We start from the raw sequence: 14,718 nt of genomic DNA, 5'->3' as shown, positions 1-14,718 counted from the left end.
GATCATATACTGTTATATTACACAATTTTACGTACTGTCCTGTCTTAAAAGAATCACTGAATGATTTGAGTCGGTTCTTCGAAATCGTTCAAATGAATCGATTTGCAGCAATATGTGGCGCTTTCCATCTGCCCTGCTGTCATCTGAAGCGGAAGTGGTGAAAAGTACACTTCGTTGCTAAGTAACTATAAACAGCCCAGTAGAAGATAATAACCGCCACTCAGTTGTCCCGTTTTGAAGAAATAAAAATATAAACATGCCTTCGCTTTTCATGAATGCTTGGCAGCAGCTAACTTAGTTTGCAATTGACTAGCATTTCATTCTCTGGGACTTGTAAACACATTTTGTAAGTATTGCTGCTGTCTTGAACTGAAAGTCAGTGCGCCGTTTATAGTTTGCTAACGAGCGGATATATATATATATATATATATATATATATATATATATATATATATATATATATATATATATATATATATATATATATCTTTTTTTTTAAATATTAAAACTCCTGAAGATATGCTTAACGTTATATACATATGACGAAATAAACTACAAGATTTTGGCTAATGTTGCTTTATAATTTGGGCACAAAGTTTAAAAGAAAAACAGTCCGAGACTTCCCGCACGTTACTTAGCAACACTATCTAATCATTTTATTGTACAGTTGTATTATGGCAGTTCACTGCGATTCTCACTAACATGCTGTTGTCTTGACTGTATTTAAAAGAGTTTACTGTCCAGGAATAACTCCGAGGAGAAGGAATTGAAACTTTTTGGGAAGAACACAAAACAAGAGGAAAGTTTGGTCATGCACTCTTTTCAGAAAGGCACCTCCAGGAGCCAGGCAGGGCCAGAGAAAGATCATGGCAAACAGAAGCTGTCTTCTTTACCCGTGTCTACTAATGCACCTGGTTCTCTGGCACCTGTTGATGTGGATCAGCTGAGGGCTAGACTTATCTCAGTGCCCAGACGTCCACAGACGAATGCTGATCCTCTGGTATTCCCTCACAGAACTAAGGCTCAGGAGAGACACCTGACCTCAAAAAGACCAGCACAAGTTGAGATGTTGGTAAGAGCAATACCATCAAATGAGGACTCAGTACAAATCGTTTGTTTGTCCATTTATTCTTTTAATTCTTTTTGGCTGTCAAAATTGGGTCGATGAAGTGACAAATCTAAAATGAATGTTAAAATGAAGTTCACGTAAACTGTAAAAAAAAAAATTTGTCGTTAAACTTAAAAAAAAGTAAGTAATATTGTTGGCTTTAAAAATGTGATTTTAATTGAAATGAAACATTTAAGTTAATACAATGTAGGAGATTGGTTTAGCCTAATCAACAGAAACTCAAAATATTGTCATCTGAACCACATAAATTATTTAAAAGGTGATTTTACAAAAGAAAAAATGTTGTGATAACAAATCATGAAAATATTTTTGACAGTGCACTTGAATATACCTATGATGGGCATGTTTTTAACCTTTTCATGCATGAATATGATAACCTCAGTCAGGATTTTTTTCCTATGTGTTTTTATTGCTCTTAGGGCATGAAAAACAAGATTTGAATATATATATTTTTTTTACACATTTAAAAAGAGAATGAAATGAGTGGACAGCGTGCGTTTATGGTTTAAACTGAAGAGATACTGTATTAAACATAATACAATAATCAAACAGATAAAGTATGTGTATTTAACAAATTAATCAATAAAATTATATGACATATCATGTGAAAACTATAAAATATATACAAAAAATATAAATGCGAAATATCGCAAAAGGCAATTGAAATTCATACAAGTTGCACTTCGCGTATCTTTGATATCAGAACATGAGGACGTGATTCCACCAGAAATCTCTAAGGTACAAATGTGGAAACCACTCAGATGCTCCCTCTAGTGTACCAGAGTATGTCAATTTACTCTTATTAGCTGATAATTCTGATTATGTTCAAGATGGACACATTTCTAGCACAGCCCTCCTCTGAGAAAACCTAGCGATACGTTTTTTTCAATCTCATCTGAAATGAGCAGTGTTGGATTATGTAAGCATGCATTACGTAATCAGATTTTTTAAAAATGTTACGAGTAATGTATTACAAGTAACATGCATTACCAAATCAAATTACTTTTTGATCTAACAAGTAAAGTAAATAATTACAAGTAATGTGCATTACGTACTGTAATCAGATTACTTTTTGATGTTACGAGTAAAGAAACGCATTACAAGTAACATGTATTACGTAATCAGATTTTTTAATGTTACAAGTAAAGTGATGTATTACAAGTAACATGCATTACATAATCAGATTACTTTCAGATCTGATTCGGGAGTGTAGATAAAAGCCCGCCCGCACTTACAATTGATTGGTTGGGTCCTTACATGCGCTTCGTGAGGCACACACACGCAAGGTCTCTCGCTCCCTCTCTCTACACGTTCTTCCCCCGGTAGACGTAGAATCCACGGCTAGATCAATGAGAACTCCGATTACAACGACCATCATTTGAAGTGTCACACAGTTCTGAAATTATCGTACATTATAGGATTTTTTCCATTATTGATCGTACATCGTACAGAGGTCAAAATTATCGTACAAATACGATAATTATCGTACATCTGGCAACACTGGGCTTAACGTTTTTGAAATTTTCAGTGCATGTCTGTGTGAGTGCAAGCTATTGAAGCTCCGCCCCCTGTTCTGGGAGCAGCAGCTCATTTGCATTTAAAGGAACAGACACAAAACGGTGCGTTTTTGCTCACCCTCAAAAATGTACAATTTTAACATTTTGCTATATAAAAATATCTGTGGGGTATTTTGAGCTAAAACTTCACATACACACTCTGGGAACATCAGAGACTTATTTTACATATAGTGAAAAGGGCATTATACCACCCCTTTAATATCATAATTTAAATTTATTTTTATATTGTTTTGGGATTATAACGTAAAAAAAAAAAAAGGTCAGGGTGATACAATAGCCCTGATGTCATATTGAAGAAAAATGCCTCATCAAAATAATAAAATTCTTATCAAGAATTAAATAAGAATAAAATAAGGACTACACGCCTGCGCACATATATATTCAAACGCGCATACCTTTGGTCTGAACATGTAATGCGCATGTGTGGACGACGTGTGCGTTTTCGCGGGTTTGCATTTTTGAGGTTTGCGCAGAGATAACGGATAATCGTTTGCGCGCCTTCGAAACTATTTCAGGGAGTGCGTTCTCGAGACACCAGACACCAGGCACTGTTTTGTGCGGATGGGCGGCCGGAGCGCGTTAAGGATTTTCCTGTTAGAACAGTGTTGTGTTAGCAAAGTAGTGGTCCTGGTCCCTAAGTTAATAACTAATGATCTTCGCAACGGAAGTAAACCAATCAATCAAAACTAACTTTAGCTGGACAATAAATTTATCCTAGAGCTGTTGTAAAGCCTAAACAATCTGTTACAGTAATTTCCTATCTCTGTTAAGCTGCTTTGAAACAATCCATATTGTTAAAAGCGCTATAAATATAGGTGACTTACCTTGACTTAATACTATTTTTATGAAAATGTAAGATTAGTTCAGGTTTTAAATATGGTGTGATTCCCCAAAAACCGGAATAAACTTTCAAAATATTAATTAATCACAGATGTGGACACTCATATGCATGCAAGTTAAATACATTATTACTTGATGGTTATACTGCATGACATTTTTAGAGTCATTAAATTTAAACTTTTTTTGAAGATTGTACGCACATTTTTCAGTGCAATGAAACCAACATGAGTACAAAGAGTATATTTCTATGAACATGCATTTTGAACTAGATATTTAAAATATTTTTCATTTTCTTAATCAATGATACTGTTGTATGTCGTTGACTCAAATATTAATAAACAAATAAAAGTACAGTGGTAATACAAAATAACCGTCATACTCATTCGTGTTAACTGCATGATCTGTATTTTACCCTAGCCAATTCTGAAGAGACGCAGTGAAAGTATGAAACTGGAGAACATCCAAAGGTTCAACTTGAGCCCTAAGATGCCTTTTTCATCGGATGAGGTCCAGCCCATTGGCAGGGCCTTGGAGAGAGGACCCTCTGCGCTACAGCTGCCCAGAATTCCTGACCATGTCAAAGATAGACAGGTCTGGCCACTCTACTCATAAACAACTCTGGCAGATGCCTCTTGTATCATTAGTAAAAAATGACATGCTTTTTATGTGATGATTTCAGGTACAGTTGACGCAGGGCTCACTCATGATCCCATCCCCTCCTAAAAGAACAAAGAGCTCATCTAGAGGTTGTCCTGTTACAGTTTCACCTCTGAGCTACACCCTCTCTCCACCGCTTTTCAACTCAGTAGAGGAAGTAATTCGTGCTAAAATTCACACCCCACCCGACATCGTTCAAACCATCCGGAATAACCCTCACTTGGGATTCCTCTATGTGACGTCTACAGCACCTAAATCATCCATCAAATTTGACACATACAACCTCAAGTAAGAAAACCCGTTTTTGCAATTATGTAGAAGTGTGGTTGTACGCTATTGTTCAAAAGTTTGGGGTCATTAAGATTTATTTAAAGAAATTAATCATTTTAAATTTATTAAAAGTGACAATAAAGATTTTTATAAAATTTTTATTTCAAATAAATGTTGTTCTTTTGAACTTCGTATTCATCAAGGTATCCTGGAAAAATGTACTATGGGTTTTTATAAAAATATTAACTGTTTTTAACATTGATAATAATAGGAAATGTTACTTGAGCACCAAATCAGCATTTTCTGATGGATCATGTGACACTGAAGTCTGGAGTAATGACTGCTGAAAATTCAGCTTTACCATTACAAGAATAAATTACATTTTAAAATATATTCAAATATATTTTGCTTAAATTCATAATTTAAGTTCAGTTCAAACCATTTCACAAATTTCATCAAATAAAGGTTAATATTCAGTAACTTTTCATTTGTATTCTAAATAATGTGTGACATCACATGATCACTATCAAGAAAATACACATGAACTGTTAACTGTGTGTTAAACCATATCTTTGTCTCTAAATACTCCAAATATTCTTTCAACAGAATTGCAATGTTTGACAATGTCAACAAGTCAGACTACTATACGGTCAGTACTCATGCAGTGATGCACTACTGTGGGTCTGAAGTGGACTATTTGTCCTTAGAACGCTGGGAGCAGGAATACCAATATCACCGGAAGCTTTTGCGCATCCCTGTGTTTGCCCTCTTCCTAAAGTGGAAGGCCTTTCGTGTGTGGCGTAACAATGTGCGCTATAAGAAAATCAGCAAATGCAGACGCTCATTGCAAGAGCATCTCTTCGTTCTTAATGAGGTTTGCCAAAGATTTTTGTATGTGAATTTATATAGATATGGCTTTTAGAAAAGTTGATTTGTTTAAAAAAACTTGCTGTATATACTTACAACGGGGTTTCTTGCAGAATGCATCACCTTCTTTATACAAAGACAGCAAAAAGTATGGTGAAAATAATCATGTCTGTATTTCAGTCTCTGCGACCAGCATTGATTGACATCAGGGAAATGTGTTACTACATCAGTGACATGCCTCTGTGTCGGCTAGAGAAAGACCACACATACACGCTTGAGGAGTTTCAGAGTGCACAATACAAACAGCTGGAGGAGGTGAGAGAGACTTGAGTTTGCATGCGTTTTGGGTTTTGCAACAATCCCATAGAATAACCATTTTTGACTCCCCAATGAACCCTTCAGTGGATAGTTCTTAAATGAACCTTTTCTTTTTCTTAGTGTGAAGAACATTTTAAATCTTTTGTGCAATGGAAAGGTTAAGCATTTTCATGGAACCATAGATGCCAATAAAGATCGTTTATTTTTAAGAGTGTATTATGTTCGCTGTACAGTGGGAAGTGTCTTTTTTCTGTCATTTATGATAAGTTATTTTTGTGGATACGTGTTCTAGGTGTCCTCCCGTCTTGAAAAGTTCAGGAAGCTGGCAATGGAAGTGGCAAGAAGTGCCTGTCGAAATGCTTTGAAAGAGTTTGGACACACACCGGACTACGGCGACTTGGAGACTGGTGACAATTTTATCCAGACACACAAGCAATTATGTGTCAAAAAGCTGGTATATTGTGAATTTGATTGTGTTTTTTTTCTTACATGCATGTATCAGACGGTAATGAAGAGTTAGCATCACCTGATTTTGGATTGTTCTTTGAAGACACACCTGAGAAGATGAGTTACACGCAACAAGCAAACAAGAGATACTACTGCAAACGTCTTACTTGGTTAGTCAACATTTCTGTAATGTTGCGGAAGCGGTAGGAAACAGGCAGAAGTGAGGATCTATATGCAGAGATTTTAATGAAATGGCAAAGTAAACAAACAACAAGGAACAATGCTGTCATTATTTATCTTCATCAAAATTTGCTTTTATTTTTGATGTGTACCAATAAAAATGTGTATGTATATATATAATATATATATATATATACAGTCAAACCAAAAATTATTCAGACACCAGATATCATTTTTGATATTTTTTTTACTAGTGGGTGCAGGACAATATAGTTTATTTATGAAAGTGATGATAGCAAAATAAAGTAAACTGTGACATATTATACCCAAAAATTCTACATACAGTGGACTACCAGTAAAATTGATAAAAATCTGGGAGCTAAAATTATTCAGACCATGTTTTGCTTAAGTGCTTTTTCTTTAATTGCTAATGTGACCTTTTTACACCACAGACTGAACAAAATTAAGCATTGCTTGGTAATTGGTTGACCTAAATTGGTATCATCTAAATGTGTACTTAAATTTGACAGCTGACAGCTATTCAACCTAATTCTTTTGTGAGGCAGTCTAATAGAAGAATGGCCAAAACCAGTGAAATATCAACTGATTTGATAACTCTGAGTTCTTGTCATAATTTATTACCATTTTCTAAACTATAACGAATAAACTGTGATAATGTGAGAAATGTTGAAGGTGTCTGAATAAATTTTGGTTTGACTGTAAATATTACATAAATAAATAAATAAATAAATAAATGTATTCAGTTCTTTCACAATGACAGTTCATAGTGACCCCTCTGTCAAGCTACAAAAAACTAATTTTATTGGTGAACTGTCGAATATTTTTCTTGGTCTCCATAGTTTCATCAGAATGGCCGATTATCTGATTATGAACACCACACACATGCTTGTTGTCAACTCGGTCAGTAAGCTACTGAGTGTGTTTCAGGAGCAAAACACACACACCCCTTCATTTGCCCTTATCCAGAGCTGGGCAGGTAGCGAGACCAGCCATGATCCTGAAATAAAGGTTAGTATATTTGTGTTTTTATGTGATACAGGGAAATATTTTAACTTTTTTTTTTTTTTTTTTAAGTGAGATATGTTTGTATCTATGTGATTCTTTAAAGGGATACTTCACCGATTAGCATTAAGCTTTGTATCAGTAGACACCCGGTAGTATTTTCGAATGACTGCGCTTCCCTCCCTCATGTTCCCCTGAGACGAGAGATTTCTGTATTGTGTGTCTGGAAAAAACCTCCGATGAAGCAAAAATCGTCATTTTGCGTCATTGGAGACTTTTTTGGCCAGAGGCTAGAGACTACAGCCAGTAGTAGGAACTAGTTCCGCATGTTTTCAACCCGCCCATAGGGGGTGGGATCTCAGGATAAAATGGCGTCTTTTTAGTATCTGACTTTTTAGTCAACTAGTAGCCTAGTTGTATCATTTCTTCCAATACTGCCCTCTGTATCCGGTAGGCGTGGCTTGGGAGTGGCCTCGTAGGGCAGTGAAGCAAGTGCATTCTGGTTGTTGTCTTTCATCCACATGAGCCAAAAATACATTTTCTGGCTTTTCTCAGTCTAGAAGGCACCAACTTCTAAAATAATTTCACATTTCTACTACATAAATGACCCAATTTAAATACACATTAAACTTTCCAGCGGTGAAATATCCCTTTAACTACAGTCACGTTTATTTAGGGCTTGATCTAAAAAAAATTTAAACTAACAGATCAAACTGATTAAAACTCTCTTTATTTTCAAATATGAAAATGGATCATATAAATATTAATAAGACTTTAAATATTATAATAATGTCAAGAAATACAGTATATCAATATTTATTTAAATAAATATCACATGTGAACTGTTTTATTGTGCAGCATTTTCAACCAAGCTTTAATGCATTTTTATTTATTTTCAGTTTTTAATTTTTTATTTTTTGTTTTTTAAATTTATTTTTCATTTAGTAAAAAAAAAAAAAGTAATTTCCACCACTGAATATTATTAACACTCAATGCATACCCTAAGATGTGGTGGAAATAACATTTTGTGGTGTTCATGTTCATACTGTTTCAGAAAAAATAAACGGTTGGACAATGTTAATGGACAAACCTGCTGAACACCAACTAGTGAGCCAGAACTCACTATTTAAAAAGACTTATAAAACAGTCAAGTCATGTTTATATTTAAATGTAGGGTTTTGCACCAGTTTCTGTGAGGGTTATGTAGGGGTCAGGTTAGGCGATAGAAATCATTAACCTGATGTAAAAACATTGGATGTCCTCACTAATATAGTGAAACAAATGTGTGTGTGTGTGTGTGTGTGTGTGTGTGTGTGTGTGTGTGTGTGTGTGTGTGTGTGTGTGTTACAGGTCACAGCAGAGCAAAACGTCATTGCTCCCCACCAGCCAATGTTCATAACTGAGCTGATGCTGGACACACACTCCTTATCATACCAGCCCTCCATTGATGACTTCCAGGTTTGTGTTTTTAGGCACACTATCAGTTTTTGTGTGTTGTAAACATTGTAGAATGCCCAGTATGTGTATATGTGTACACTGCATACAGTATGTTTATGCTTGCCATGTGTTTGTGTGTACATCAGGAGTGTGTAGCAGAAATTACTGGGCGGTTTGAGAACACAGTATTGTCTTTGGATACTCTGGTGCAAGACACCTACTTTGATGCTTTTACTCAACCAATTATCAACAAAAAGGTTAAACAAGACCAACATTTACCTCTTCAATGTATAGTACACGCTCTTTTATAATCTGACCCTGGCTGATGTGTGTCTGCACATGTGTATGCGTGGTGTTTCAGGTTGAGGAGAAGACATGTGAGGATGGCCCTAGTCTTGCAGAAATCCTGGAAGATGACACTTATCTGCAGAACATCATCCTCAATATTAAGGTTTTTATTTTATTCTAATATGACTATGACCTAAATGCAGTAAGAAATAAACAGTTTTCATGCACCATTTTAAATTAAAGGTATAGCGGAGGATTTTCCCGAATTTTAGAAAAGAACCGCCCTCTCCACTTTTTGAAAAAATGCACATGCGCAACACTCTACCTGCTCCCGAGAGGGAACGCCTATTAAACGTATGCACAAGCTAATCATAGCTTACATTAACTTTTACTAGCAGTGATTTTAAATGGATTTCTCCAAATAGCATGCCAAACTTTACCTGTCAAGTAGAAACTTCGCGACTGAGGCATCAGTGGGAAGCCCAACCTGTGTTTTGAGTGCACGCCATCGTGTGACTCGTGTGCACGAGCACGTTCGACGGCCTTATGTAAACATATCACCACAATGATTGACACTTAGGAGAACCAATAGTCTTGATGATCCACCCGGAAAAAGAAAATCCTCCACTATACCTTTAAGTTAAAGGAGCATTTTTTTGTAAATTTGGAGTGCTGTCAGTACAGAGAACAACGACAAAAATCGGTGTTGCCTACACCGTGTTATCCTCTTTTTAAAATTTGCACCCTGTTGACTTAAATGGGGCAAGTTTTAAACCTGCTTTTAGCCTCTTAACATCCTTGATGTGTCATTACAAGTGCACAGCCAATGTGAGTGATTCCTTCAGTGTGAACACGGTGAATCTGACTGCAGTAGATGTGAAAGATATGAATAAAAATGAAGTTAATTCGGCCAGCGCTCATACCTGTATTTATTTCCTGTTTTCGGTTGAAGTCCACAGTAGTCGATTGTCGAGTTCTCCACTGTTGCTTAGCTACCTATGATCGATTTTTGTCGTTGTTCTCTGTACTGACAGCACACCAAATTTACAAAAAAATGACCTCAATGTTAAAATTGACCGGAGTTCTCCTTTAAAATTGAGAGTTTTCCAAAGGAAGATTAAAGTATATATATATATATATATATATATATATATATATATACCAGTATTTAAATGTTTTTTATACAAGTTATAGAAATAATTTATTGGTTTCTTTAATATCGTGTTGATAAGAGCCACCATTTGGTAGTTCTAAAGAATAGCACCCAACAATGCCATTACTGTAAACATCAGTGTTCTCAGGTAATGTAACTTACTTATTTAAATGTTTTTCTGTCATGATAGTTTAGCATGTTTATGGATGCTAATGACAGTGATATGATTGCATGCAAAGGACCTATCAGTCTTTTCCATCTAGAGTTTCATGACTAAACTAGTCATTGTTTGCATAAATTTGCATACTTGAGGACATTTGGGAATTTGTACATAATAACCGCTGTTCTCAAATGAGAAATAATCTGTGTTAAGGTTAAAGGAACGGTTGACCCAAAAATGAATTTATCATTTACTCACCCTCATATTGTCCCAATCCCACAAAACTTCCGGTGGAAAACAAATGAAGATGTTTTTTACCTTCTCTCATAATATTTGTCCATCCATTGAAAGTCTACCCTACCAAAATGTTCATGATTCTAATAGTACAAAAACAAAATAACCAATAGAAATCTACACACTCTTGTTTATTTTCATATTTTACTTTTTAATCCTGCATCTGTTGAAGATAATTTGGATGTGCATACTTTTCTCCTCTTTTTCTAGAAGTGCAAAATGACATCGTAAAAGTAATCCAAATGAATCGAGCAGTTTAATCCAAGTCTTCTGCACATATATACACTATAGAGTGCATCAAATATGGCAAACAGAAGCTCCACCATGCTTAATGCTTGAGATCAATCCAAGAAAGAACAATTGAGATTTCGTGTTTATCATGAACTTTAAAATTATGTGTTCATAACTGTCTCTAATTGTGAAAATGTTTTATGTTTCTTCCCCTGTCAGAAATCTATTCAGATTGCATTTGATACCGCTAATGTGTATGCTCGTACATTTGAGCCATTCAGACTGTTTTACAAAGAGAATGAAGACCTGGACCTGGAGGCTCTCAAAGAGCAAGACCATGGTACATCATTATCATCATCATCATGATCTACAACTGTCAAAATCATGATTGTCTCACACTTCTTATGTTGTGTACGTGTGTCTGATGCAGAAGTTGCATTTTTTGGGGACAGTCTGGATAAATATCATCGAGAGCATAAAGAGGCTTTAGCCATCAAACAGAAAAGACCCCTGGGAATTCTGCTGGTGGATACTACACAACTGAAGGACAAACTTATACCATCCCCTCTGCACTGCATAGAGGTAACACACTGACAGAAACACACACATTGAAATAGAAAATACAGAAATAGAAATTGACTTCTCCTGTAATATTTGGATTCCCACTGTTTGACCTAGTGGGACCAAGCCATTTACCCCAACACAGTTGGCAATAGGGCACATACAGTGCTATGCATAAGTTTAGACACCCATGCTAAAATTGACTAAAAAGAGGAATAAAAAATCATCTTTTGGAAATTGAACTTAATGCCTTAATTAAAAAAATTAGGAAAAATCCAATCTTTAAGGACACCAATTTTCTTTGTGAATGAATAATGTATCGTAAATAAAGAAATGTTCTTCCTTAAAATACAGGGTGCATAAGTTTGGACACCCCTATGTTAAATTCCCATAGAGGCAGGCAGATTTTTATTTTTAAAGGCCAGTTACTTCATGGATCCAGGATACTATGCATCCTGATAAAGTTCCCTTGGCCTTTGGAATTAAAATAGCCCCACATCATCACATAGCCTTCATCATACAGTACCTAGAGATTGGCATGGTTTTATTTCAGTTAGCCTAATAGCTAGTTTGATTTGCATTGAGAGATGATCTTATGGAAAGTACTCCATGCCAATCTCTAGGTATGGTGAAGGCTATGTGATGATGTGGGGCTATTTTAATTCCAAAGGCCAAGGGAACTTTATCAGGATGCATAGTATCCTGGATCCATGAAGTAACTGGCCTTTAAAAATAAAAATCTGCCTGCCTCTATGGGAATTTAACATAGGGGTGTCCAGACTTACGCACCCTGTATTTTAAGGAAGAACATTTATTTATTTACAATACATTATTCATTCACAAAGAAAATTGGTGTCCTTAAAGTTTGGATTTTTCCTATTTTTTTTAATTAAGGCATTAAGTTCAATTTCCAAAAGATGATTTTTTTATTCCTCTTTTTAGTCAACTTTAGCATGGGTGTCTAAACTTATGCATAGCACTGTAAATGCACAGATTGCCCACCTCATTTTGAACCCCTTTCTTCAGGCCATTAATGACATCCTACCTCGGCTAGCAAAGAAAAAGATGGATGACATCATTGCAGAAGCTCAGGATGCCCAGTTCAAACTGGACTTTGTTCCAACAGTAACCAACGAATATGTCAACTCCCTTAACTTCCTGGAGGAAATTCAGAAAAGGGTAAGAATCAAAAGAGAACCATGACCCATCAAGAAGTTTTATAGTGATTTAAACAATCATTCTTTCAATCTATTGAGTATCAGACATTAGACGGCTGTTTGTTCAGATGTATTTAATTTATCTTTTGATATTTTTTTGTCTTTTTTTCTTTTTTCTTTTAGATTGAGGTGCTGGAAAAGGAGACTGTGAATGTCTGTGAGATGTACAAGTTGATTGAGAGTTACTCTGTCCCCACCCCTCCTGAGGATATTGCAGTGTATGCCACATTGCCGCCATGTGTAACTGCCATAAAGAACACCATCGACAAAGCGGTGGGAGAGCGGGACTCTAATGTGGACAAATTTTGCCAACACCTCCAGCAAGATATCAACCAACTTAACAAAAATGTGCTGGCAGTGAAAGAGCAAGCTGAGGTGAAAGAAAGGAGAGAGAAAGAAGTAGTGATAGTATATCAGAATAATGTGCTGAAGTCATTTATAATAAGTAATTATACACTACAGTTTAAAATTTTGGGGTCATTAAGATTTTCTTTTGTGAAAGAAATTAATACTTTTATGCAGAAAAGATTAACTTGAACGATAGTGACAATAAGTACTGTCAGGTTGTTACAAAATATTTCTGTTTAAAAAAAAAATTATATTTAAAGAATGCTGTTCTTTAGAACTTTATATTCATAAAAGAATCCTGAAAAAATGTTGAACGGTTTCTGTTAAAAAATATTACAAATATTAAGCAACCTTAAAAATATTAAGCAGCACAGCACAACATTGATAATCATGTTTCTTGCAATCATGCAAAGACTGGAGTAATTGCTGCTGAGAATTCAGCTTTGCCATCACAGGAATAAATTACATTTTAAAATGTAGAAAAGTTATTTTAAATTAATAATTCAGAATATTACTGTTTTTACTGTATTCTTTGATTGAATAAATGCAGCCTGGTTGAGCATAAACATGAAAAAAAACAAAAAAAAACAATCATACTGACCCTTTGAACAGTAGTGTATTTCCAACTTTAACATGGTACTGAACTGGTAATGTGAAATACTGAAACCCTGCCTGTTTTTGTGTATGTTGGATGGATTTTGTCTCTCCAGAACCATCAGCTCCTTGACATTGATGCAGATCGCTCTAATATACGCCGGCTGCTGGGAGATATTCAGATCTCTATCGATGAGTTGCAGGCTCAAGCCTTCAAATATAAAACCTACCAGAAGAACTTTAAGGTCAGTGTTTCTCTCTGTCCAGCAGAGGGCACATTTTCTGTATTTATTCTCTGCACATTTTGTTTTGAGTTTGTCTGTCTGATCATTATGAGTTATATATTTAAAAAAATGTATCTGTATTTGTTTATGCAGGTGGAGGTGACGAAATATAACGCTTTAGAGGAACTGACTGCTGAAGTGAAGCTGAAGCAGCTACTCTGGGACTCTCTGGAAGAATGGGAAAATCTAGAGAACAGCTGGTTGCAGGTCATTTTAAGGGGGTCATTTTTTACTGTTGAAATATTTGACTTTTTCCTTTCACTGAAATCCACTTAAGGGTAGTCAAGACATACAAAGCTCCTTACATTTAAACTGCAAAAAAATAAATAAAAAATAAATAAAAAGGTGGAAGGCCAGTTCCTCAGTACTGTGGAGCATGGATACAGCAACTAAAGAGTTACTGAGATACACAGTCATGCTTGTCATAATTATGGCCTTAAACAAGGCATTTTATACTAAACAACTTCAGATGAAGTGTCCCTGCAAATGATGTGCTGGAAGCCATTTTGAATGAAAGTGTCCTTTAAATGTCAAATGGTCAATTATCTCTTTGATACAGAATAAGTTTGATGAGCTGGACCCAGAATTGCTGAGCAGGCAGGTGATTAAGTTTGGCAAATATGTCAGCCAGCTGGAAAAAGGACTGCCACCAAACAATGTGGTGCCCTGCCTCAAAGAGAATGTGGAGAATATGCGAGAAAAGGTGGGTCAGGTTGGCACTAATTCCAGTGTGTCATTGCTCTTTAACTGTCTCCTCGTTTGAAGTTGACTGCTGTATTTTGCTTTGGCCCATGGAAAAAAGTCTAAACCCCATAACAAAGTGTTTTTCCAGTGTTTCCAGTG

General features: G+C 35.6%; 1 protein-coding gene across 1 annotated transcript in view; it reads left to right on the top strand.

Annotated features, from left to right (window-relative positions):
- Window positions 1-792: 792 nt before the first annotated feature.
- The window catches only part of dnah6 (dynein, axonemal, heavy chain 6), a 94,372-nt gene continuing 80,446 nt past the window's right edge, over window positions 793-14,718 (top strand). The window contains exons 1-18 of the mRNA XM_079850561.1: window positions 793-1,072; window positions 3,964-4,137; window positions 4,226-4,491; window positions 5,080-5,347; window positions 5,521-5,655; window positions 5,951-6,065; window positions 6,161-6,275; window positions 7,146-7,314; window positions 8,659-8,766; window positions 8,892-9,002; window positions 9,107-9,196; window positions 11,091-11,211; window positions 11,302-11,453; window positions 12,459-12,611; window positions 12,773-13,024; window positions 13,708-13,836; window positions 13,969-14,082; window positions 14,435-14,578. Of these exons, the coding sequence (XP_079706687.1) occupies window positions 812-1,072; window positions 3,964-4,137; window positions 4,226-4,491; window positions 5,080-5,347; window positions 5,521-5,655; window positions 5,951-6,065; window positions 6,161-6,275; window positions 7,146-7,314; window positions 8,659-8,766; window positions 8,892-9,002; window positions 9,107-9,196; window positions 11,091-11,211; window positions 11,302-11,453; window positions 12,459-12,611; window positions 12,773-13,024; window positions 13,708-13,836; window positions 13,969-14,082; window positions 14,435-14,578 (2,877 nt within the window). The 5' untranslated portion in view covers window positions 793-811. The remainder of the gene's footprint in view (window positions 1,073-3,963; window positions 4,138-4,225; window positions 4,492-5,079; window positions 5,348-5,520; window positions 5,656-5,950; window positions 6,066-6,160; window positions 6,276-7,145; window positions 7,315-8,658; window positions 8,767-8,891; window positions 9,003-9,106; window positions 9,197-11,090; window positions 11,212-11,301; window positions 11,454-12,458; window positions 12,612-12,772; window positions 13,025-13,707; window positions 13,837-13,968; window positions 14,083-14,434; window positions 14,579-14,718) is intronic.

This window comes from Squalius cephalus, assembly GCF_949319135.1.
Source record: "Squalius cephalus genome assembly, chromosome: 2".
Classification (NCBI taxonomy): domain Eukaryota; kingdom Metazoa; phylum Chordata; class Actinopteri; order Cypriniformes; family Leuciscidae; genus Squalius; species Squalius cephalus.
Note: the sequence above shows the minus strand (reverse complement) of the source record. Positions and strands in the feature narration are given on the sequence as shown.